General features: G+C 36.3%; 2 protein-coding genes across 5 annotated transcripts; both read right to left on the reverse strand.

Annotated features, from left to right (window-relative positions):
* Positions 1-5772: 5772 nt before the first annotated feature.
* si:dkey-1j5.4 (leucine-rich repeat transmembrane neuronal protein 2) lies at positions 5773-15110 on the reverse strand. Of its 2 annotated transcripts, XM_058080028.1 has the most exons (7): positions 14304-15110; positions 10439-10650; positions 9503-9687; positions 9179-9435; positions 7960-8080; positions 6828-6963; positions 5773-6755 (listed from the first exon to the last, which is right to left on the reverse strand). In XM_058080028.1, the coding sequence occupies exons 2-7, from the start codon at positions 10629-10631 to the stop codon at positions 6565-6567; spliced, it is 1083 nt and encodes a 360-aa protein (XP_057936011.1). In that variant the 5' UTR covers positions 10632-10650; positions 14304-15110; the 3' UTR covers positions 5773-6564. The 2 variants fall into 2 exon arrangements, with proteins under 2 accessions (XP_057936011.1, XP_057936020.1); XM_058080037.1 differs by lacking the exon at positions 14304-15110 and having other exon boundaries at positions 10439-10766.
* Positions 15111-19961: 4851 nt separating this feature from the next.
* Positions 19962-22521, reverse strand: LOC131129320 (coxsackievirus and adenovirus receptor homolog). Of its 3 annotated transcripts, none has more exons than XM_058072766.1 (3): positions 22370-22521; positions 20361-21300; positions 19962-20285 (listed from the first exon to the last, which is right to left on the reverse strand). In XM_058072766.1, exon 2 carries the CDS (start codon positions 21284-21286, stop codon positions 20408-20410), a length of 879 nt encoding a protein of 292 aa, XP_057928749.1. In that variant the 5' UTR covers positions 21287-21300; positions 22370-22521; the 3' UTR covers positions 19962-20285; positions 20361-20407. The 3 variants fall into 3 exon arrangements, with proteins under 3 accessions (XP_057928749.1, XP_057928733.1, XP_057928741.1); XM_058072750.1 differs by having other exon boundaries at positions 22374-22463; XM_058072758.1 differs by lacking the exon at positions 22370-22521 and adding an exon at positions 21591-21731.
* Between the last annotated feature and the right edge of the window lie 299 nt (positions 22522-22820).

Genomic DNA, 22820 nt, shown 5'->3' on the forward strand with positions numbered 1-22820 from the left:
TTTGTTCACATCATTATTATTACACATCATGACTGGTTCAAGACTCTTCATCCTTGTATTTAGCAAACATTTGTTCACTTCCTTTTTTCCTAATATAATTTAAGGTTTATTTTATTTTATTTTATTTTATTTTATTTTATTTTATTTTATTTTATTTTATTTTATTTTATTTTATTTTATTTTATTTTATTTTATTTTATTTCACATCATTATTATTACACATCATGACTGGTTCAAGACTCTTCATCCTTGTATTTAGCAAACATCAACTGCTTGTATTGTTTCTTGAATTGGCTCATCGTTGTGCATTGTTTGATTTCCTTACTCAATCCATTCCATAGTTTGATTCCACATACTGAAATGCTATGGCTAGCATAACATAGTCCTAGCATAGAAGTGTTTCAGATGACGTTGTTTATATGGATATTAAAAAGCCTGTTTCATATCAATTCAAGGCAAAATAGCTCGGTTTCTGCGGTGAGCGTAAACCGAACACACTTGAGTTGCTCATTTTCCTGCTTCCTGAACGACCTCACGATAGCGTTAATTACTTGAGCGGTGCTGGAGAATAACAAGAGAAAAGATAAGAGGTAGAAAGCGCTGACACCAGCTGATATCGTTAATAGTTAAGCTTTGAGACCCAAATCCTCCAAAGCATCATTATCGTTACTTTCCAGTTTTGCTTCCACTTTTGCCTGAATTCAAAAATTTTCTATGAGGGAATATATTCAGTTTGTGTATTCTTCGAGATCTACCATTACTAGCGTCTTTTTCCCGAGGGCTACAAACCATTGGTTTCTCATTAAAAAGATCTATGCGGTGTCCTGACTGGGAATATTTCGCTATATGTCATCACTCGGCATGCAAATCATGATCAGGATGCGTGGTTGCATCTGTGACCCCGCTGTGAAGTAATCAGGTTTGAACGACGGGGGGCGGAGGGGGGGGAGAAAGCACATGAATGATGCTCATTACTGTGGAGAGTCCACTGTTTCTTCTCCCTTGAGTGTTACATCCATGCTATCCCCCACTTACTTCTACTTTAAGTCACTCTCACCTAATTTCATGGGATTGTGTGTTCGTGGTTGAAAACCAGAGTCCACTCACTCCATATAACCAGCGTCTGATTCCTCAGTCTGTGCACTGTTCCCGTCGCGGATCGGATGTGTCAATGTCAACTTTTTTTTTTTTTGCTAAGGAATTCAGAATCAAAGCCTGAGACGACGAATGTAACTGTTCTACTTTTCAATGTGGACTATGGATTGTTTGGACCAATCAGGATCAGTGTTGGACCGCAATGACTGAACAATGAACACATCTGCAGGGGTCTCAAACTCAATTTACCTGGGGGCCACTGGAGCTAGGGAAGTATTTGTGATTTTAGAAATAAGGAGTTAGTATGTTCTCTGTAGGCGGCATTATGAATTATCCTTACTGACCTTTTTTGCTAATATAATGAACACAAAACATACTATTGACTTTAAAATAGTTTATTTCATGAACAACTCAATTTACCTGGGGGCCACTGGAGCTCGGGTCTGGGCAAGGCTGGGCCCCATCAGGTTTTCAAAAAAAAAAAAAAATTATTAAAAACAGAAAAATATACAAACTTTTTCAGTGCTTTGGTTCCGATTTTCTACAATAAAAGCTCTGATAAAACATTCCACTGTTCTCAAATATCTTAATTTTTATTTTTCTACACAAAAGATTAAAAATAAATAAAAAAATCTAGAAAATATCAGTAATAAATAAATATAATAATAATAATAATAAAACAGCAAATAATAAAAACTTAAGAAACCACATATAGTTGGTGGGTAGACAAATTATTTTTTTCAGATTAAAATGAACAAAGCATTATTAGAGCCCTGTAGACATGACAAAACACAACTATAGTCACATTTATACTTTTTTTTATTTACAACATATTGCGCAACTGCAGGGTCTTGAGACACATGCTAACTCGCGAACTAGAGAGCTAGCGACCTAAACGGTAGCCTTCGAGTCATTTCCTTTAAACTTAAATAGCCAAAAACTTACCACTTCCACACGGATAGGGAGGATAACTATTAACAGTTATTTAACCTTTAACATGAACATTAATCAAACGTAATAATTTTTTCTGGGTACATGATACCATACAGCATCCATATCAAACTTGCGCGGGCCGCACTAACATTAAACTTTCATATCAAGGCGGGGGCCTCAAACTAGTGTCCTGCGGGCCACATTTGTTCCTATAATGCTTATAAAGGACCACAATACAGCATTACCCTGAATGTGCTTGTTACGACATGCATGGATACAACAGCATGGATCTAAAATGACTACAAACTAGAAAATGAAGCGTATACTCGGTAAGGCAAACAGTGAAGGCATGGAGCCGGAGTGCAAACACAGACTGCAGCACAGCAAGCGTATGTATGCTAAACCACAAGGTGCTAAAATCCCGTTCGGACATAAACCATAGTGTGTACTCGTCTTCTTTTCTGACGTGCAACTCAAGGTGAAACATTTCACACGTTATTGTTTGTCTGAGGATGGCAAGGTCTCAAACAGGGGTACTTAGAATGTTGTATTCTCATGTTAAATGATCCCAAGTGAGCTCTGAAAGAAGTTCGGGATGGCTCAAAATGCTCGGTTTCAGAGGGCGTGGTAAATCTGCCCCTTTGTGATGTCACAGAGAGGCGGACTTCCTTATATGGTTCATAGTTAGGAAGCACTTTGGGTGTGGGACCACTGATGGTTGGAATGAATTAAAAGAAACTGTTTTGGAAAAAATCTTATATATAATCTTATATACAAATATTATATATATATATATATATATATATATATATATATATATATATATATATATATATATATATATATATATATATATATATATATATATATATATATATATATATATATATATATATATATATATATATATATATATATATATATATATATATATATATATATATATATATATATATAAATCTTATATATAAATAAATACAACTGGAATAGGTGCAGATTCTGGAAAATCTAACATGTTTTCTGAGCGGATTATTGTGTGTAGCTGCTCTATCGGAGAGACCACAACTCAATACAAAGGGTTTAAAAAATTAGCATAATAGGACCCCTTTAAACAAAACCAAATAAAGTTGTAATTTGCGGAAAATTGTATTGGGAAAAAGTTATTATATTGTGGGAATAAATTCAAAATATTCTGGGAATAAAAAGTATTTTAAAGTCAGTTAAAAATAAAAAAGCAATATACTTATATACTTATATACTTATATACTTATATAATATATATATTATATATAATAATTATATAAAAAATATATAATATTATATAAAATTATATATACACACAGTAGTTACCCAGCATACATTTGTATAGCATAATAGGACCCCTTTAAACAAAACCAAATAAAGTTGTAATTTTGGGAAAATTGTATTGGCAAAAAGTTATTTTATTGTGGGAATAAATTCAAAATATTCTGGGAATAAAAAGTATTTTAAAGTCAGCTAAAAGTAAAAAATGCAATATACTTATATAATATATATATTATATATAATAATTATATATAAAATATATATTATATAAAATTATATATAATTTTATATTTATATATAGTATACACACAGTAGTTACCCAGCATACATTAGTATAGAATAGTATTGTCTTTCATATTAGTGTTCATGTATATACCCACCTACAGTACTCCTTATGAGTGGGTGGACCAAAATATCAATATCCAAATATCAATAATAATACCAAGAGTATCGATCATGATATCAGTTTAAGAAAGAGCATAAGCATATAATTTATGACTGCATTCATCTATTGTTTCATGTATTTAGTTATTATTTATTGTATGTGTATTCATTCCTTCATTCATTCATTCCTGTATTCATTCCGTATTTATTCTTTAACATGTATTTATTATATTGTATTATTATATGTATATCCTTTGTTTCTGTTTCTTTTCAAGACAGGAAATGCACACATTAATTAGTTAAATGATCTTTGTTTTTTTTTAATGAAATTACTACCTGGTCATCACGATACTTTCCAAAGCAAGTACATCCCAAGTGGATCTGCTTCAGAGGCTCATTATGTTGCTAACTACTTCAAGTCGTTAGCCGTTCCATAACATGCAAATTCATTTGAAAAACTAAAGAAGCCTCAAGAAGTGCTTTGTCAGCTATCATTGCTTCAGAAGCATTTGATGGCCAAAACATCAAATTAAGCTTTTTTTCTGGGTCAAGATGAATAATGATGGTCTCATAAAGTTACTACTGAGTGCCCTAGTTAGCACAGCTAGATTGGTTTCTATGGACCATACCAAAATATGTAATATTTATACACGGTACTTCAGAAAAATGAATACACCAAATATTTGTGTATATTTTTTTCATGGACTAACACTTTGATCGAATGTAAAGTAGTCAGTGTAAAGCTTGTATAACAGTTGAAATTGACTCTACCTGGACAAATCACACATGACAGGAAACAGGAAGTGAGAAAGTACAAAGGAAAACATTATTTTTCTGATGAAAGAAAAATTATTCTTGAAATGTATCTTTTCACACAAAAAAATATATTTTTTTTAGTCAGGGACTGATATTTTCCTCAAACATACTTGTGTTCTACTGCTGATTACTAAAGAACGGAAAAAGGCAGAAACAATTTTTTTCTGATGAAAGAAAAATTTTAATGAATCTTGAAATGTATCTTTTCACACAACAAATTGTTGGTTTTTTTAGTCAGGAACTGATATTTTCCTGAAACGTACGTGTGTTCCACCGCTGATTACTAAAGAACAGAGAAAGCCAGAAAGTAACTTTTTTTGAATGAGAGAAAATTATGATTGAAATGTAGCTTTTCCCAAACAAAAAAAAAATTGTTTTTAGTTGGGAACTGATATTTTCCTGAAACGTACCTATGTTCTACTGCTGAATACTAAAGAACGGAATAAGACAGAAACTCATTTTTGTTCATGATGAAAGAAAAATTATTCTTGAAATGTATCTTTTCACAAAACAAAATGTTTTTGGGTTTGTTTGTTTTTTAGTCAGGAACTGATATTTTCCTGAAACTTACCTATGTTCTACTGCAGATTACTAAACAACTGAAAAAGGCAGAAACAACTTTTTTTTCTGATGAAAGAAAATTATGCTTGAAATGTAGCTTTTCCCACAAAAAAAAAAATTAGTCAGGAACTGATATTTTCCTGAAACATACTGAAACTGTGCTACTGCTGATTACTAAAGAACAGAAAAAGGCAGAAACAAACTCTTTTTTTCCTAATGAAAGACAAGAGTCTCTTCTTTCTTTTGGTAGGTTCCATCCATCCGTCCATTTTCTATGCCCCTTATCCTCAGTAGGATTAAAAGATCACTTAAAAGATCGGTCAAAATAGTCCAAAAGGAAGGGGTTGTCTTTTGAAAAATGGTTGTGATTGTTATAATAGTGATAACACAATATAATAAATTATAATATAAGGATTCAGAATTAAAATTTTCATTTAAAAAATTATTATGGCTAAATATATATGGTTAAATTTAAATTTCTATTGCTGAAACTTACATAGTATGTTCTACCACTGAAATGTATCTTTTCACAAATTTATTTTTTTTTTAGTCAGAGACTGATATTTTCCTCAAACGTACTCAAATGTTCTACTGCTGATTACTAAAGAACGGAAAAAGGCAGAAACAACTTTTTTTTTCTGATAAAAGAAAAAATATTCTTGAAATGTATCTTTTTTCACAAAACAATTTTGTTTTTTTAGTCAGGAACTGATATTTTCATGAAACGTAGTTATGTTCTAATGCTGATTATTGAAGAACAGAAAAAGGCAGAAACTATTTTTTCTCTGATGAAAGAAAAGATATTCTTCAAATGTATCTTTTCACATGTGAGTTTTTTTTTTTGTCAGGAACTGATGTTTTCCTGAAACGTACCTATGTTCTACTGCTAATCACTAAAGAATGGACAAAGGCAGAAACTAACTTTTTTTCTGATGAAAGAAAATTATGCTTGAAATGTAGCTTTTCCCACAAAAAAATTTTTTGTCAGGAACTGATGTTTTCCTGAAACGTATTGATGTTCGTCTGCTGATTACTAAAGAACGGAAAAAGGCAGAAACAAACTCTTTTTTTCTAATGAAAGACAAGAGTCTCTTCTTTCTTTTGGTAGGTTCCATCCATCCGTCCATTTTCTATTTACATTTCCATTGTCTTAATGCAGTATCTGAGTGTAGTATAACTTAAAAAGATTATAAAAGGAAACTGCTGGACTTGAAATTGGATTAATGTAATCCCTCTGCAAGTAATCTTTCACTTTCCAAACCTGCGCAGCTTTTGGATGACAAGCAATATACGATTAGGAGAATAATCTCAGACTTAGCTGAATGGAAGACGGTATTTTTTTTTACTTATTTTCCTCCGTGCTAAAAATGCCAAAGCGACATTCTGTAGTACTATGATGAGGAAAACATGTCAGTATCTTTCCAGTGAAGTAAAAAATAATAACAATCATGATACGTTGGGTTTCTGAAGTCAGGCATAGCACAGCAGCTTGGATTCTTGGAGGCTGCTTAAGGTCTTCTTCCGGACCTCAGGAGGACCCTCACACTTCAGGGCCTCCCGAGGTGACAGGGTTACGTTGGTTTGTCTCATCCACTGCACCAACTGGACGATATTGCAGTCACACTGCCATGGATTGTCGTGGAGGTGCAACTTCTTCAGGGCTAGGAAGCGCGTGAAAGACGGAGAACATCAGATAAGCATTTTCAACATCGGGGTGACACTCCGAGTCTTACAAGGAATTCGGGCCAACGTGTTTCCATCCACTGTTTTAAGACGGTTTCCGCTGACAGCCAATTGAGAGAGCTTGGGCATGTCCTTGAACGCATCAGGTGGTAGGTGTTCCAGATCGTTGTTCCTCAAGTAGAGTTCCTATTTTACAAAAATTTTACAAAATTTTTACAAAAAATGAAGTCCAAAATATGAAAGGAAAAAAGTTGTAATTTAACAAGAATAATTATTAGATAAACAAACAAAACAAAAAATAAAGTTTAATTACATTTTTGAACATTACGTTGGGGAAAATGTTATAATATTACCAGAATAAAGTCAATATTTTGAGAATTGAGTCACAATATTATGAAAAGAAAATTTATAATAATTAGATTGAAAGAAATAATAATATGAAAAGAAGACAAAAATTTAAACAGTTGGAAAACTAAGCAGAATTGGGGAAAAACGCTGTAATTTTTGGAGAATAAAGTCAAAATATTACAAGAAAAAAGTTGTCTTCCACCGAGAAAAAAAAATTTAGTAGCATAGCGATGAAATATTAAAGAAGGGTCACAAAAAAACAAAACAAATTATGTAAGATAAGAAGTGTTAATAAAATGGGAATAATGTCATAATATTATGAGAAGAAAATCTAAGGAGATGGTTTTGAATTTTTTTAAGGTGAAATTTTGGAACTTTACGTTCATAACATCATAATAACACTAGAACAAAGTCAATATTTTGAGAATTATATCATAATATTATGAAAAGAAAATTTACTGAACAAAAATTTAAACAGTTGGAAAACTGAGCAGAATTGGAAAAAAGCTGTAATTTTTGGAGAATAAAGTCAAAATATTACAAGAAAAAATTTGTCTTCCACCGAGAAAAAACTTGAAAAAACATTTTAGTAGCATAGCGATGAAATATTAAAAAAGCTTTTTTTTTGAGTCACAAAAAAAAAACTAAACAAAACGAATTACATTGGAGAAAAAGTATTAATAATATGGGAATAATGTCATAATATTATGAGGAAAAAATATCTAAGGAGAAGGTTTAAATATTGGAAAAAAATTCCAGCAAAAATTGGGAAAATATATAATTTCTTAGCACTCACACTAGAATAATACGCCGTTTTTTGGACAGCAACGTTACCTGCAGCACCCCCAGGCCAGTCAGCATCAACGGGCTCAGGGTCGACAAAAGGTTGTTGTCAAGAACCAGCATCTCCAATGAGCTCAATGGCTTGAAACCTCCAGCAGAAAGATTTTTCAAACTGGACGCAGGGAAGAAACAATCAGAATATTCACTCAACAAAACGACCGACGCAACGCTTGTTCTTGATCCTGTCTTTCATGAGCTGAACTCAAAGATGTAGAGCTGTACGCAAAAGGCCTCCCTCTCAAAAATTGGGTTCCATTGCCTTTATTAAATCCTACCCCTCCATCTGGTACTTTTTACAATCAGTAACTGTTACATTTGTTCACTTCCTGCTTTCAATTTGGTAATTTGGAAGACTGGACTGCGCCGAGATGGGCGTGGCGGCGCACCATGGGAGGCGTCCACATTTTCAACTTGGCACAATGATAATTTCGTGACAAAACAGCCCGGCAAAGGTGTGGAGAAAGCTTACCAGCTCTGATCTGGTCTATTCGGAGCGCAGTCTAAGCGCAGCCTGCTTTATTGTAAATTGGCTGAGAGACTTATCCTACAAAATCAACATTTTAAAAAAAGACCACTCATTGCTCATCTCCGAGATCGCCCTTCTCGCCCCTCCCCTTGGCGTATGTGGTGACAGTTTAAAGTTTTTTTTTCTTTAATAATGTACCTCGTACCGAAGTACTCGGTGATATGAGCATCCAATGCCATAATGGGTACCATAGTAAGTGTCAATATAGTGATATATATAGCACATCATGACTGGTTCAAGACTCTTCATCCTTGTATTTAGCAAACATCAACATTTGTTCACTTCCTGCTTTCCTAATATAATTTAAGTTTTTTGTTTGTTATTTTATTTAATTTAATTTTATTTTATTTTATTTTATTTATTGGATAATATTGGATGACATTTTTAGCTAATTGCTTATTTTTAGCCTTGTGCATTATTTTAGCTGTTTGAACATGAACTATATCAGCAAGTTGAAGTATTTGTCATTTTAGAAATAAGGAGTTAGTATGTTCTCTGTAGGCGGCATTATGAATTATCCTTACTGACCTTTTTTGCAGTACATTTAGCGAGTGAAGATTGCTTTTATAGTTATTAGCCCATATTTCCACACAATAAGTAAGATATGGTAGAACCAGAGAGCAATAAAGAGTGTGGAGTGATTTCTGATTTGGTATGTACCAGTGCGGAAGTCTTCACCGTTACCTGTTGTTGTCCAGGTTGAGGAACATGAGTTGTCGTAATCCGGTGAAAGCCTTTGGAGACATCTTCTGGATGCGATTCAGGGAAAGATCTAAGACTTTGAGCGCGATCAAAGGTTTGAAGGTATTGGGTGATAGCACTGTCAAGGCGTTTTCGGGAAGATCCAGCTCTGAAAGGTTCCTCATTCCGATGAACATGTTGGCTTTGAGGGAGCCTATCTGGTTCTGCCCCAACATGAGGAAACGAAGGTTTAAGAGATCCTTCGGAGAAGAAGCAACATTGTTAAGATCGTGACACAATCGTTTTTTTGATTCCGGTTGTCGTTACCTTGAACGCCCTTGGTGGAAGGTATTTGACGTGATTGCCGTAAAGGCTAAGGAGCGTCAGCGTCTTGGCGCTAGAAAAAGCTTGGCGGTGGATGGACTTGATGGCGTTATGTTCCAAGATTACACTTTCGATCCTTGGAACCGCTCCCAAAATGTTAGCCTGCAGGTCTGTGATGCCATTCTCACCTTTAAAGTACCAGGAATTAATGACATTAGAACAACTTCACAGATATAATGGGGTCTAATTTCGTGGCGCAGCGCAAAATGGCGCAGGGTGACGGAGCATTTGCCCACGCAGTAGTAATTTGGTCCAGTAAACCACTGTGCACAGCCAATTTGGTAATTTAGTGGACTGGACTGCGTTGAGATGGGCGTGGCGGCGCACCATGGGAGGCGTCCACATTTTCAACTTGGCACAATGACAAGTTTGTGACAAATCAGACCACCAAAGTTGTGGAGAAAGCTTACCAGCTCTGATCTGGTCTATTCGGGGCGCAGGCGAAGCGCAGCCTGCTTTATTGTAAATTGGCTGACAGACTTGTCCGACAAAATCAACATTTTAGAGGCAAAAATTCCACCAAAAAGACAGATCCACTTGTTGTTCATCTCCGAGATCGCCCTACTCGCCCCTCCCCTTGGCGTATGTGGTGAATTTCGGTGAAATGTTGGCATCAGAAGCGCAGTCCAGGCAAAGAGAGGCGTTCATTTGATTGGTTAAGATTACACTCAAGTGTCTTAAACCCTTTCACGCGTTCTCGCTTCCATCTTTGCCACTTGCAGCGGTGGAAGAGATGGAGGCGCAGGTGCGCTGCGCCAGACTGTGTCACTCACAAAATTTTGCGATGATCTATGTTGTTGTTTCGTGCTTAGAGCCATAGATAAATGAATGTACGATAAGCTAAGGAGCCGTTATGTACCACAGGCCCCGTGTGTTTACCCAGTTTGAGGACCCAAGCATCAGACGGCAGTCGGGAAGGAAAGGAGCGAAGGCCTCTCTTATGACAGTTGACCTCCGTCTTTTCTTGCCCGGACTTCTTGGAACACTTGCAGGAATCAGGACAGACCTCAGCTCCAGCCTTGGCCATCCAGATGATCGTCACCAGGATCAAGTAGGTCAAGCGTTCCATCATTTTGAGAATGGAAAAGATCCTTCAAATGAAAAAACGGTCAAAGTTTGGCATTCGGGTGAATGTTTTTTTTTTGGTCATCGTTTTTGGTGTGTGGTCGTGATATCGCGACATATTTCCAACCATGACACATGAGTACTACTGTAATAACCAGTATTGTGGGTTATATTTGCAGTACTATGCTAACTGTTGTTCAACACTTGCAAGTTCAATCTAGTAAATTTTGCACAAGTGGATCCTGTTGATCCAGTCTGGATCAACAACGGGTTTCGTTGTCCTTTATGTTTTTTTGGCGAGAGAGGCAGAAGGTGATGGCAGAGGTGATGATGAAACTCTACAATAGGAGAGAGCAAATTTGGGACAGTTTTAAGCAAAAAAAAGGGAAATTTTAACACATGCAAATGTGAAATTTGTCAAAAAATTATTTTCATGTAAAACAACCAATTTTTGCGTTTTTTATGTTGTGGCATCATTGTTTTTTTGTTTTTTTTTTAGAACTGATATTTTGCAGAAATTTACCTATGTTAGTGAGTGCAATCTGAGTGCAGTTGTTAAAGTTTTAAAGTACATTTTAAAAAGTAATACTGTATTTTTTCTTGGCCAACGATGGGATTGAACTCGGGTCGGTATAACATATTTTTTGAATTACATTTCAATTTTGTGACTAAAGTGACAATATTTTCCCCCATAATATTACAAAATTTCAACTAAAAATTTCAACATTATTCTTGTGTAAGGAGAGCGCAAATTTGGGGCAGTTTTAAGCAAAAAAAAAAACAACCACAAGGTGGCAGAAGTGCATTTTATAAGAACTTTATGAGAACATTGCACAGCAACCAGGAAGTGAAGAGGCATTTTCTCTGAAGGGAAATTTTAACACATGCAAATGTGAAATTTGTCAAAAAAAATATTTTCATGTAAAATAACCCATTTTTGCGTTTTTTATGTTGTGGCATCATTGTTTTGTTTTTTTTTTTTTGTTGAGAACTGATATTTTGCAGAAATTTACCCATGTTAATGAATGCAATCTGAGTGCAGTTGTTAAAGTTTTAAAGTACATTTTAAAAAGTAATATCGTATTTTCCGGACTATAAGTCGCACTTTTTTTTTCATGGCCAACGATGGGATTGAACTCGGTATAACATTTTTTTTGGATTACATTTCAACTTTGTGACTAAAGTGACAATATTTTCCCTCATAATATTACAAAATTTCAACTCAAAATTTCAACATTATTCTTGTGTAATACTGTTGATTTTTTCCATTTTTGCCACTGTTGTTTTTTTCACGGTCGGACTTGATTGCTTTGCGGTGCGACCTCCAGAATGCAGAGAGCAGCACCAAATGCAGGTAAAAATATTTATTTCTTGCAATATTAGCAGCAGATAATAAACTTATAAAGCAACTCATGAGGCAGACGGACAATTGATAATGATCCCACACCGGGAGAAGCACACACCTGAACTAAATAGACGGGACAAATTAGGGACAGGTGTGGGTGGCTATGGCAACGAAGGCAAAACGAGGCAAAACAGGAAGTCCAATACAAAATAAGAGTGTCCAAAAAGGAAACCAAAGCCCAGACAGGAAACACAAACAAACTGTCACATGGGAACCCACACTCACATTCATACCTATGTAGAAAACCGTGCAAACTCCACACAGAGATCGCCGAGAGTGGAATCGAACTCTGGTCTCCTAGCTGTGAGACCTCCATGCTAACCACTCATCCGCCGTGCAGTCATCTTTCCATTATTTTGAATAAAAAAATATAAAAAATATATCTGAATGTACTACTTTGTGGACATCCCTTGTAAATAATACATCATTTAGTTTTATCAAGAGGCTACAAGAACCAGAGTCAGTACTTCATATTTTATATGATTTTGAAGTTCATATGGTGAGTAGCGGCTCTTTAACACATCCGGCTTTCATTCGGAGATGTGCTTCTATCCGCCTGTTCGGAGCTCTTCATTCCATATCTGGCCGCTTCCAAACTTTCCGAGTGTTTTGAAAGTTCTTTCTCTAAAAGCAGCAGCCTGATGTACTCCATGTCCATTAACCAAGTGCTAACATTGTCTGTGCTACATGAACTAAATATTGTACATCAGTGGTTTTTGGACTACTTTGACACCCCGGCATTGAACATATGTGGTGCTGATTCCTTGAAATGACTGAATTAAAGAGACGTGAGTCTGCTGCTAGCAAGTGAAGAGAAGAGTAGGATGGATAAGTTGGAGAGCAACACTCCCATGAAGGGTGTAGAGAACATCCAGTACATCATCACGCTCGTATTGCTCAAAACCAGGACAAAGAAATACCTTTGGAAAATATATACTCTATTTTGATGTACCTTACTTGGTAGTATACCAAAAATATACACTCTATTTCAATGTACCTTACTTAGTAGTATACCAAAAATATATACTCTATTTCAATGTACCTTACTTGGTAGTATACCAATCTGAGTGCAGTTGTTAAAGTTTTAAAGTACATTTTGAAAAGTAATGCTTATTTTTATTACAAATAAAAATGAACATGTAAAAACTATTTATAAATGGAAATATATAATATGCAATATGTAATATGTAATAAAATATATAATATATAATACATATATTATATATACTGTATAAATAACATAATTTGTAAAAAGTAATGTTTGTTTTTTTAATAAATAATACAGAAATATGAAAATATTTACATTTATGTATATTTATTAACATTAAATATAGAATTAAAAATATATATATAATATATAATACATATATTATATATACTGTATAAATAACATTATTTGTAAAAAGTAATGTTGTTTTTTTAATAATACAAAAATATGAAAATATTTACATTTATGTATATTTATTAACATTAAATATAGAATTAAAAAATATTATAGAATAACATATAATATTAATCAAATGTTACTATTACATATGAAATATCAAAATGCCTCGCCCAGCATTGAAGGTAAATTTTATTATTTTATTTTATAATATATAATATATATTATATATACTGTTATATATACTGTATAAATAACATAATTTGTAAAAAAAAAAAGTTATGTTTTTTGTTAAATAATACAAAAATATGAAAATATTTTGTACAAGAAATACTTTTTATTAAAATTAAATATAGAATTAAAAATATTACAGAATAACATACAATATTAATCAAATGTTATTATTACATATAAAGTATCAAAAAATGCCTCGCCCAGCATTGAAGGTAAATTTTATTACAATTAAAGGTATAGAAATATACATATATCATATATATAATATTATTTAAAAAATAATAAAAATTACATTAAAAATACATATTATATTTGCATGATTTTAAATATAACAGAAATATATCATACATAAAAGAAATAACTTTGATATATTATATTATTTATTTATACCTATTAGTTTAATATATATACAGTATATACCTGTACTTTAAAACTGCATTTGGATTAAAATACAATATACTAGATATATTCACATTTGTACTTCTGCGATACTTGTCAGTATAAACCACTTAGTGCATTAAGTATTAAACGTACATCAAAAAGGCTTATTTTAAGTTTCAACTTTCAGCTTAAACAATCCTCTTTTTCATGAATGTCTAATTGAATGTCTAATTGATTACCACCCCCCACCCCCCCCAAAAAAACCCTACACTTACCTGAGCAAACGAAATTTCCCCAATGTTTCAGATCCACCACGGTGATACCAGACAACATCTGAGGTCCTGCAAATTAATTAGGACACTTTCTGTCATACACACAGAGTACTCAAGGTGTTGCGTAAGAGATGTGCATGTAGTGTAGTGTGCAATCGAACACAGGAAGAACAGTCACCAGTGTGCTGGTGTTTGAGAACGCACCTTCAGCCTCTGCAAACCGTGAAAAATGGGTGTGAAGTTCTGCAGTATGGCAGCATCCAGAGAAATGTGTCAGCCGCAGATTATGGCGTTGGTCCAAGTTCCTGTGTGTGTAGTGTGTAGTGTGTACAGGCCTGAGTGTGTGTCTTTTTTTTATGGCATCAATAATGTTGGTCTAGATCCAATAGCAGGTACACACGGCAAGTTCATTGATTGATTTTGTGGATTTGCATTTAATTATTTTCATCCTGCTTTTTCCATTTTTCTGCCCTATAAATGTAGTTAGTAGTAGTATGTAGTTAATGTTGTATTCTTGTGTTAAACCATGCCAAGGTTTCAGATAATGAGGTCTGCACATTTGGAAGTGAGCCCTGAAAGAAGTTTGGGATGGCTCAAAAACGCTCGGTTTCAAAAGGCGTGGTAAAAACTGCCCCTTTGTGATGTCACAAAGCGGTGGACTTCCTTATATGGTTCATAGCGAGGAAGCACTTTGGGCGTGTGACCAACCACAGCAGAGTGGGCGGGTTGTGGGTGGGATTAATTAAAACAAACGGGAAGCACAAATGAAAGGGAATAGGTGCAGATTCTGGAAAATCTAAAAGTTTTCTGTGTGAGTTATTGTGTGTAGCTGCTCTATAGGAGTCCACAACTCAATATAAAGGTTGGAAAAATTAGCATAAAAGGTCCCCTTTAATATTTGGACTTTATTATTGTAAAATTACTTCTGGCTGCACGGCGGATGAGTGGTTAGTACACAGGCCTTACAGCTAGGAAACCCGGGTTCAATCCCACCCTCGGCCATCTCTGTGTGGAGTTTGCATGTTCTCCCCGTGCATGCGTGGGTTTTTTTCCGGGTACTCCGGTTTCCTCCCACATTCCAAAAACATGCTAGGTTAATTAGCCACTCCAAATTGTCCATAGGTAAGAATGTGAGTGTGAATGGTTGTTTGTCTATATGTGCCCTGTGATTGGCTGGCCACCAGTCCAGGGTGTACATCGCCTCTCGCCCGAAAAACAGCTGGGATAGGTTCCAGCACCCCCGCGACCCTCAAGAGGATAAGCGGTAGAAAATGAATTATATCATTATTTTTATTATTACTATTATTATTATTATATCATTATTTTTATTATATCATTTTTATTATATCATTATTTGTATTATATTATTACTATTATTACTATTATTGTTATTATGTCATTATTTTTATTATTGCTATTATTGTTATTATTATATCATTATTTTTATTATTATATTATATTATTACTATTATTATTATTGTTATTATTAAAAGGCTTCATGCTGGAAAAGCCGCCATTGTGGCCGAATGACAACAATTCTGCAAAGATGAGTGGGACACACAGTAAGAAACTCATTGCAAGTTTTCACAAACTCTTGATTGCAGTTGTTGCTGCTAAGGGTTTGATTTTGCCACTTGGTAGTAAATAGAAAATGAAACAGTAAAATGTTTTCTTCGCCGTCTACTGTATTCTTTCTCACGGTTGCATTAGCATCCCAAACTGTTGCCATGTAGATTTAAGTGCATGTGAAATTGGGTCAGGACTTAAGTAATTCCCAGTGAGAGAAGAACAGAGAAGCTGCCAAAACATGTCACCCTCCATTACACAGCAGTGAAAGGACTGACGGTTTTGACGACAGAAGGAATGTCAGAGAGGGGAAAAAAAATCCTAAAAGGAAATATGGCAGAAAAATGTATACCCCGCCTCTCGCCCAAAGACAGCTGGGATAGGCTCCAGCACCCCCTTGTGAGCGGTAGAAAATGAATGAATGAACTATATTTTTACCTTATTCATTTTACAACTTTTCAACTCTATGCTAATAAAGTAACATAATTTTTCCTTATTTATGCTTGGAAAAATGCCTTTTTTCTTGTTAAAATATGACTATTTTCCCACAATATTTTATTCTTTATTCTGATATTATTTTTTTCAACCTAATTTTCCAAAAATGACACCTTTTATTTATTGTTTTCTTATTTTCCTACTAACACTTTTTTCTTGAACCTTTATTTTTTCCACACAATATTATGAGTTTATGTGCTAATTTATGCTAATAAAGTAACATAATTTTTCCTTATTTATGCTTGGAAAAATGCCTTTTTTCTTGTTAAAATATGACTATTTTCCCACAATATTTTATTCTTTATTCTGATATTATAATTTTTTTCAACCTAATTTTCCAAAAATGACACCTTTATTGTTTTCTTAGTTTTTCCTACTAACACTTTTTTCTTGAACCTTTATTTTTTCCACACAATATTATGAGTTTATGTGCTAATTTTTTAAATTACTAGGGCTGTCAAATTATGGAAATTTTTAATCAGATTAATCCGATTTATTAACGCATCAATCATGATTAATCACCATTAACAACTAATTCTGAAATATGCCCCTTTGTGCTGTATTTAATGAAGATAAATGATATATATCATAATGTATTATGTATTAAGACTTTAAAATTAATTGACTATGCCTATCAAGTAAAAAATCCATTTGCCCGAAGACAGCTGGGATAGGCTCCAGCACCCTCCGCAACTCTTGAGGATAAGCGGTAGAAAATGAATGAACTATATTTTGACCTTATTCAAATGCCAACTTTACTTTTTCTTTACCGTTATGCTAATAAAATAACATAATTTTGATCAAATAACATAAGACAATGACGTACAAGAGTAGAGGACAGTTCTTCTCTCACAGGGGTTGAAAAATCTGATTTGCTTCTCATAATTCATGCGTTAAGTTCATGTTTTTTCAGTACTTTCTCTATGGAATCTTGTATCATCAAACTTGACCATTTTCCTTTTGCAAAGCCAACAGCACAAATATCACATCCAGTCTTCAGGGACGCTGCGGCAAGGTCAGGATTACTGCTGAAGGAGGCCCATCATGTCAGCAAACGTCAGCACTTGAAGGCTCGTGTTGCCTTTTTCCCTCACCGCAAACATCCCCCAAATGCACCTTCATTCATTTTCTACTGCTTTTTCCTCACGAGGGTCGCGGGGGTGCTGGAGCCTATCCCAGCTGTCTTCAGGCGAGAGGCTGGGTACACCCTGGACTGGTGGCCAGCCAATCACAGGGCACATATAGACAACAACCATTCACACTCACATTCATACCTATGGACAATTTGGAGTGGCTAATTAACCTAGCATGTTTTTGGAATGTGGGAGGAAACCGGAGTACCCGGAGAAAACCCACGCATGCACGGGGAGAACATGCAAACTCCACACAGAGATGGCCGAGGGTGGAATTGAACTTGGGTCGGTATGACATTTTTTTGGATTATATTTAAAATTTGTGACTAAGTGACAATATTTTCCCTCATAATATTACAAAATTTGAACTCAAAATTTGAACTCAAAATTTGAACTCAAAATTTGAACTCAAAATTTCAACTCAAAATTTCAACTCAAAATTTCAACTCAAAATTTCAACTCAAAATTTCAACTCAAAATTTCAACTCAAAATTTCAGCGTTATTCCTGAAATCAGATTTTCAGAACGTCCCGTGGGCCAACAATAAAAACAGCCCATGGGCCGCAGTTTGGACACCCAAGTTGTACAACCACGTAATCAAAATAACATAAACTCAAAGCGTTACAGAACCACATTTAGACAAACATTAATTTTCTACCGCTTATCCTCACGAGAGTCGCTAATTAACCTAGCATGTTTTTGGAATGTGGGAGGAAACCGGAGTACCCGGAGAAAAAACCCACGCATGCACGGGGAGAACATGCAAACTCCACAGAGATGGCCAAGGGTGGAATCGAACCCTGGCCCTCCTAGCTGTGAGGTCTGCACGCTAACCACTCGACCGCCCGGAAATGTCACATGACAAAAATTTTTTTTTTAATTGTTGATTGTTACTTATCCTTATCGGAGGTATCGTACAGGTATCGTACCCCTGCATCGCTCGTTTTTGGCATACTTTGCTCACAGCGTTTTTTTTGTTCTACCTTTTCTCTTCTATTTTTATTGACTCTTATTTGTACTCTTTTTCCTATACGGAAACTCCACACAGAGAAGTTCCAGCAGTGATACGAACCAACGATGTCCGACGTGCTCGAAATTCAAATTCCCTGCCAATTCCCGACCCATCATAACCTTCTCCGGCAGCCCACCACGCCCCACTATTTGATTTTAGAAGCAGTGGGTTCCAGGAATGAATAAATGCTTGTATGCCCTGCAGCGCCCAGCAGACAGAGAGTGACTGAGTGGTGAGTTTACTGCCGCATGGAACAGTCAAACACACATTCCGTATTTCCCTCAGGACTTTAAGAGACTAAAACAGGAGTGAGACTGGATATTAAAATGACATTCAGCAGGTGCAAATCGACAGGGCGTCGGTAAGCGTTCATAAACAACACAGTCTTTGCTTCAGGGCAGACTGGGAATTGCAGGGGTGGGACATGTTAGCTTGTTTGATGGCGAGCAGTTCGGACAAAAACGTGTTACAATGAAACCCGCTTATGTCAATAAGGTCTATTTCCTGTCTATAAGTGTGAAATTGAGTTTGTTTATGTGGATCAAACAACAGAAACATCACAACTGTCGACTTACACAGCATTAAAACATGCACTCACTTCCTGTTCAGTGCAAAGTAAGCATTCATTCATTTTCTACCGCTTATCCTCACGAGGGTCACGGGGGGTATCCCAGTTACCAGTTCGGGCGAGAGGCATACATTACAGGGGTGTCCAAGGGGCAGCCAGTGGCACATTTTTAAATATATAATTAAAAATATAATTATATAATAAAAAAATCAGCAAAAATAAAGTCAAAATATTAAGAGAAACACTAAATGTAACTATGTTCAGGGGAACTAGGAGGTCTAGCCCCACCCTGATTGTTTTTCATGGTTCTCTAGCAGCATCTGCTGGTGGGCCATGGCCGGTACTTGGCATTTTCCATGCACGGGGAGAACATGCAAAAACCACACAGATAGCCGAGGGTGGGATTGAACCCGGGTTTCCTAGCTGTAAGGCGTGCCAACCACTCAACCGCCGTGCAGCCAGAAGTAATTTTACAATAATATCCAAATATTAAAGGGGACCTTTTGTGCAAATTTAAAAAAAACTTTACATTGAGTTGTGGACTCCTATAAAGCAGCTACACACAATAACTTGCACAGAAAACTTTAGATTTTCCAGAATCTGCACCTATTCCAGCTGTATTCCCTTTCATTCAGTACCATGTGGGAGGAAACCGGAGTACCCGGAGAAAACCCACGCATGCACGGGGAGAACATGCAAAACTCCACACACGGTGGAATTGAACTCAGGTATCCTAGCTGTGAGGCCTGTGTGCTAACCACTCATTCACCGTGCAGCCAGAGGTAATTTTACAATAATAAAGTCCAAATATTAAAGGGGACCTTTTATGCTAATTTTTCCAACCTTTACATTGGAGTTGTGGACTCCTATAAAGCAGCTACACACAATAACTTGCACAGAAAACTTTTATAGATTTTCCAGAATCTGCACCTATTCCAGCTTTCATTCAGTACCATGTGGGAGGAAACCGGAGTGCCTGGAGAAAACCCACGCATGCATAGGGAGAACATGCAAACTCCACACAGAGATGGCCGAGGGTGGAATTGAACGCGGGTTTCTTAGCTGTGAGGTCTGCGCGCTAACCACATGACACCCGTGCAGCCAGCATAAATATGGAAAAAAAAACATGAAAGGACAAACAGAATCGAAAATGGATGTTGTTGCCGTTGGATGTCCTGGTCCTCCGCAAAGACCGCCCCTGAGAGATGTCCCTGTTGGGAGCAAAAACTTCACTCATCAGTAAGTGATGGTGGACATGGATGGACGTCAAAAAACGTGTCCCTCACCTTGTTTTGAATCCTGAGTCAGCGCTCTGGGTCTCCTTTGTGGTCGGCTAGTTAGAAACCGGGGGCACCACGTCCTCCATTTCATTGGGGAAATACATTCGATTCCTTCTGCGCCAATAACATACAAAAACCACAGCGCAGACGACGGCCAGCAAAATCACGACGCTCGTAACGGCCGCCACTGTTACTGGATCTCCGTTACTGGGGGCATCCGGGGGCAAGGACTCAACTTCGACGATCAGTTCTGCGTCTGGATTCTTCAGTAGGACCAGACAGCTTTTGGAAGAACTCGGACCTATGACTGTGCAGCGATATTGTCCGTAGTCGTCGTTTGTGATCTTCTTTACGAACAAGTCTCCTTCTTTGGTGTCTACATATGCTTTAGGAGGCGACATCCTGTTTCCGTTCATCTTTTTCCATGTGAATTTCAGAGGCGTGACTAGAGCATCATTTGATCGGCATTTGAGAGTCACGTTCTTCCCCTCCGTAGGATCCCCTTCCACGGTACACACCGGTTTACTCAACTCCTCAACGACCGTCAGTAAGACTCTTTTCTTGGCTATTTCAGATGACTTTTGAACACTGCACACGTAGGTCCCCGAGTCTGAGGGACGCAAGTCGCGGATGATTATGGAAGCGTCGCTGTTTCGGGGGTCACGAGACTTGAAGGAGACCCTGCCCTTCATTTCTTGGTCCAGGTCAGCGTACAGCTGGCCGTTGGTAAACCAAATAATGGGGCGGTCTTGGTCGCGTATGTTGGAAAACCGCTTCATCCACTCGATATCGTAATAGCCCACGAGAGGGGAAATCGGGTACTTGCAGTTAAGAGTGGCGTTTGATCCGACGGGTTCGTGAATTGATGAAGGAGCAGAAGATGAGCTGCAAAAGCTCAGGATTATCACCAAAGACAACTGCACCCGCACCATGGTTGGACGGCGTGCTGTAAAATACAATAACATAAAAAATCAATTATATAACAACCAGTGTTGGGCATGTTACTTTAAAAATGTTAAAAAGTTATAGTTACTAGTTACTTCTCAAAATAAGTAACTGAGTTACTGCACTACAAAAGCTACCAGTAAAAGTAACTACACACACACACACACAGCAAAGATGGGTACCATTACAGAGGTTTACATTTATTGCAGTCGACAGGTGTTTCTGTGGGTTTGAGTTGCTCACACAAGACGTGGACAAAGTTTTTTTTCGGGGACATAAAGTACATTTTACCTTTGAAATCAACGACGTTAAAGTAGTGTCTGTACTTCCATTTGGCAAACGCTGTTTGGACTTGCTCTAAACACCCGCCCATCCAAGATCTGATTGGCTGAAAACGAAATCTTACTAAATCTTTGCCAATCCTCGTTGCTAATGTGCTCTCTAAACACCCGCCCACACAACTTCTGATTGGCTGACAACGCAATTGTACTAAACCGTAGCCAAAGCTCGTTGCTAATGTGCGCGAAACACCCGCCCACCCATGTTCTGATTGGCTGAATACGCAATCTTACTAAACATTAGCCAATCCTCGTTATGGATTAGTTATGAAGTCGGTGATATATTTTTCGGCGGCTTCAGTAACTGGTTGTCGAAAATGGTAACGGCGTTATGCTGACAGTAAAAGTAATTGGATTACCCGTTACTGAAAAAAGTAACGGCGAACGCTGTTATTCCCGTCACTGATAAGAACTAGCTTTTTCCTATCATACAGGCCACATAGGTTTTCAACATGTCACATGAACATCAAGGTTTGGCATCATCATCATGAGAGGATAGACTTCCTGTCTTTGATCCCCCCAGTCCTCAAAGCAGTTTTCTAAAAAGTATCAACACTTCACTACTACTTTATATATATATACATACATATAATCTTTCTATAACTATCAATGCCTTTATCTGGTGTTTAATATTTAATAGCATATTATATAACAGCATGTATAATATAATTCACATTAATAATAAATTTCAAATTTCAGAACATGAATAGAGCATAAAAAGGTTAGCTTTACTTGCACTTCTGGAATGCTGAAGGAAGCCTCGGTTGGATTCTCTTGACCCTGCAGCAGCTAATTGTTAATTCACAGTAAATCAGAAACCCTGCGTCTCCCCTCACGTTATATTTATATAGGCACCACTTCAAACCACAATACATAAAAGTTGTCATAAAGGACAAAGGCGCTTTCATCTTACTTTTTATGATGACATTTTTTGTTTGTTTGTTTTGTTTATGATGAAATTCACAACCGTCCTATTAGAAAGTTCCAAGAGCTGTCATGGTTACCTTTTTAGTTTGACAGTGGAAAATTCCATCCATCCATTTACTATGACCCGTATCTTCACTAGGATTGCGTGTATGCTGGAGCCTATTCCAGCTGTCTTTGGGGGAGAGGCGTCGTACACCCTTGGACTGGTGGCCACCCAATCATTTGACACACATAAACAATCATTCACACTCACATT

This window comes from Doryrhamphus excisus, chromosome 1, assembly GCF_030265055.1.
Source record: "Doryrhamphus excisus isolate RoL2022-K1 chromosome 1, RoL_Dexc_1.0, whole genome shotgun sequence".
Lineage (NCBI taxonomy): Eukaryota > Metazoa > Chordata > Actinopteri > Syngnathiformes > Syngnathidae > Doryrhamphus > Doryrhamphus excisus.

Bases quoted from the DNA above. Each gene is read 5' to 3' on its own strand.
- si:dkey-1j5.4 (XM_058080028.1), bottom strand. From the start codon at position 10,631: ATGATGGAACGCTTGACCTACTTGATCCTGGTGACGATCATCTGGATG. The intron at 8,081-9,178 runs GTAACGGTGAAG...CCCTGCGTCCAG, and splicing joins CTCAACCTGGACAACAACAG to TTTGAAAAATCTTTCTGCTG. The intron at 6,964-7,959 runs GTAACGTTGCTG...TTTGTAAAATAG, and splicing joins CTGGCCTGGGGGTGCTGCAG to GAACTCTACTTGAGGAACAA.
- LOC131129320 (XM_058072758.1), bottom strand. From the start codon at position 21,672: ATGGGCGGGTGTTTAGAGCAAGTCCAAACAGCGTTTGCCAAATGGAAG. The intron at 21,301-21,590 runs GTAAAATGTACT...TGTATTTTACAG, and splicing joins TAACGTCGTTGATTTCAAAG to CACGCCGTCCAACCATGGTG.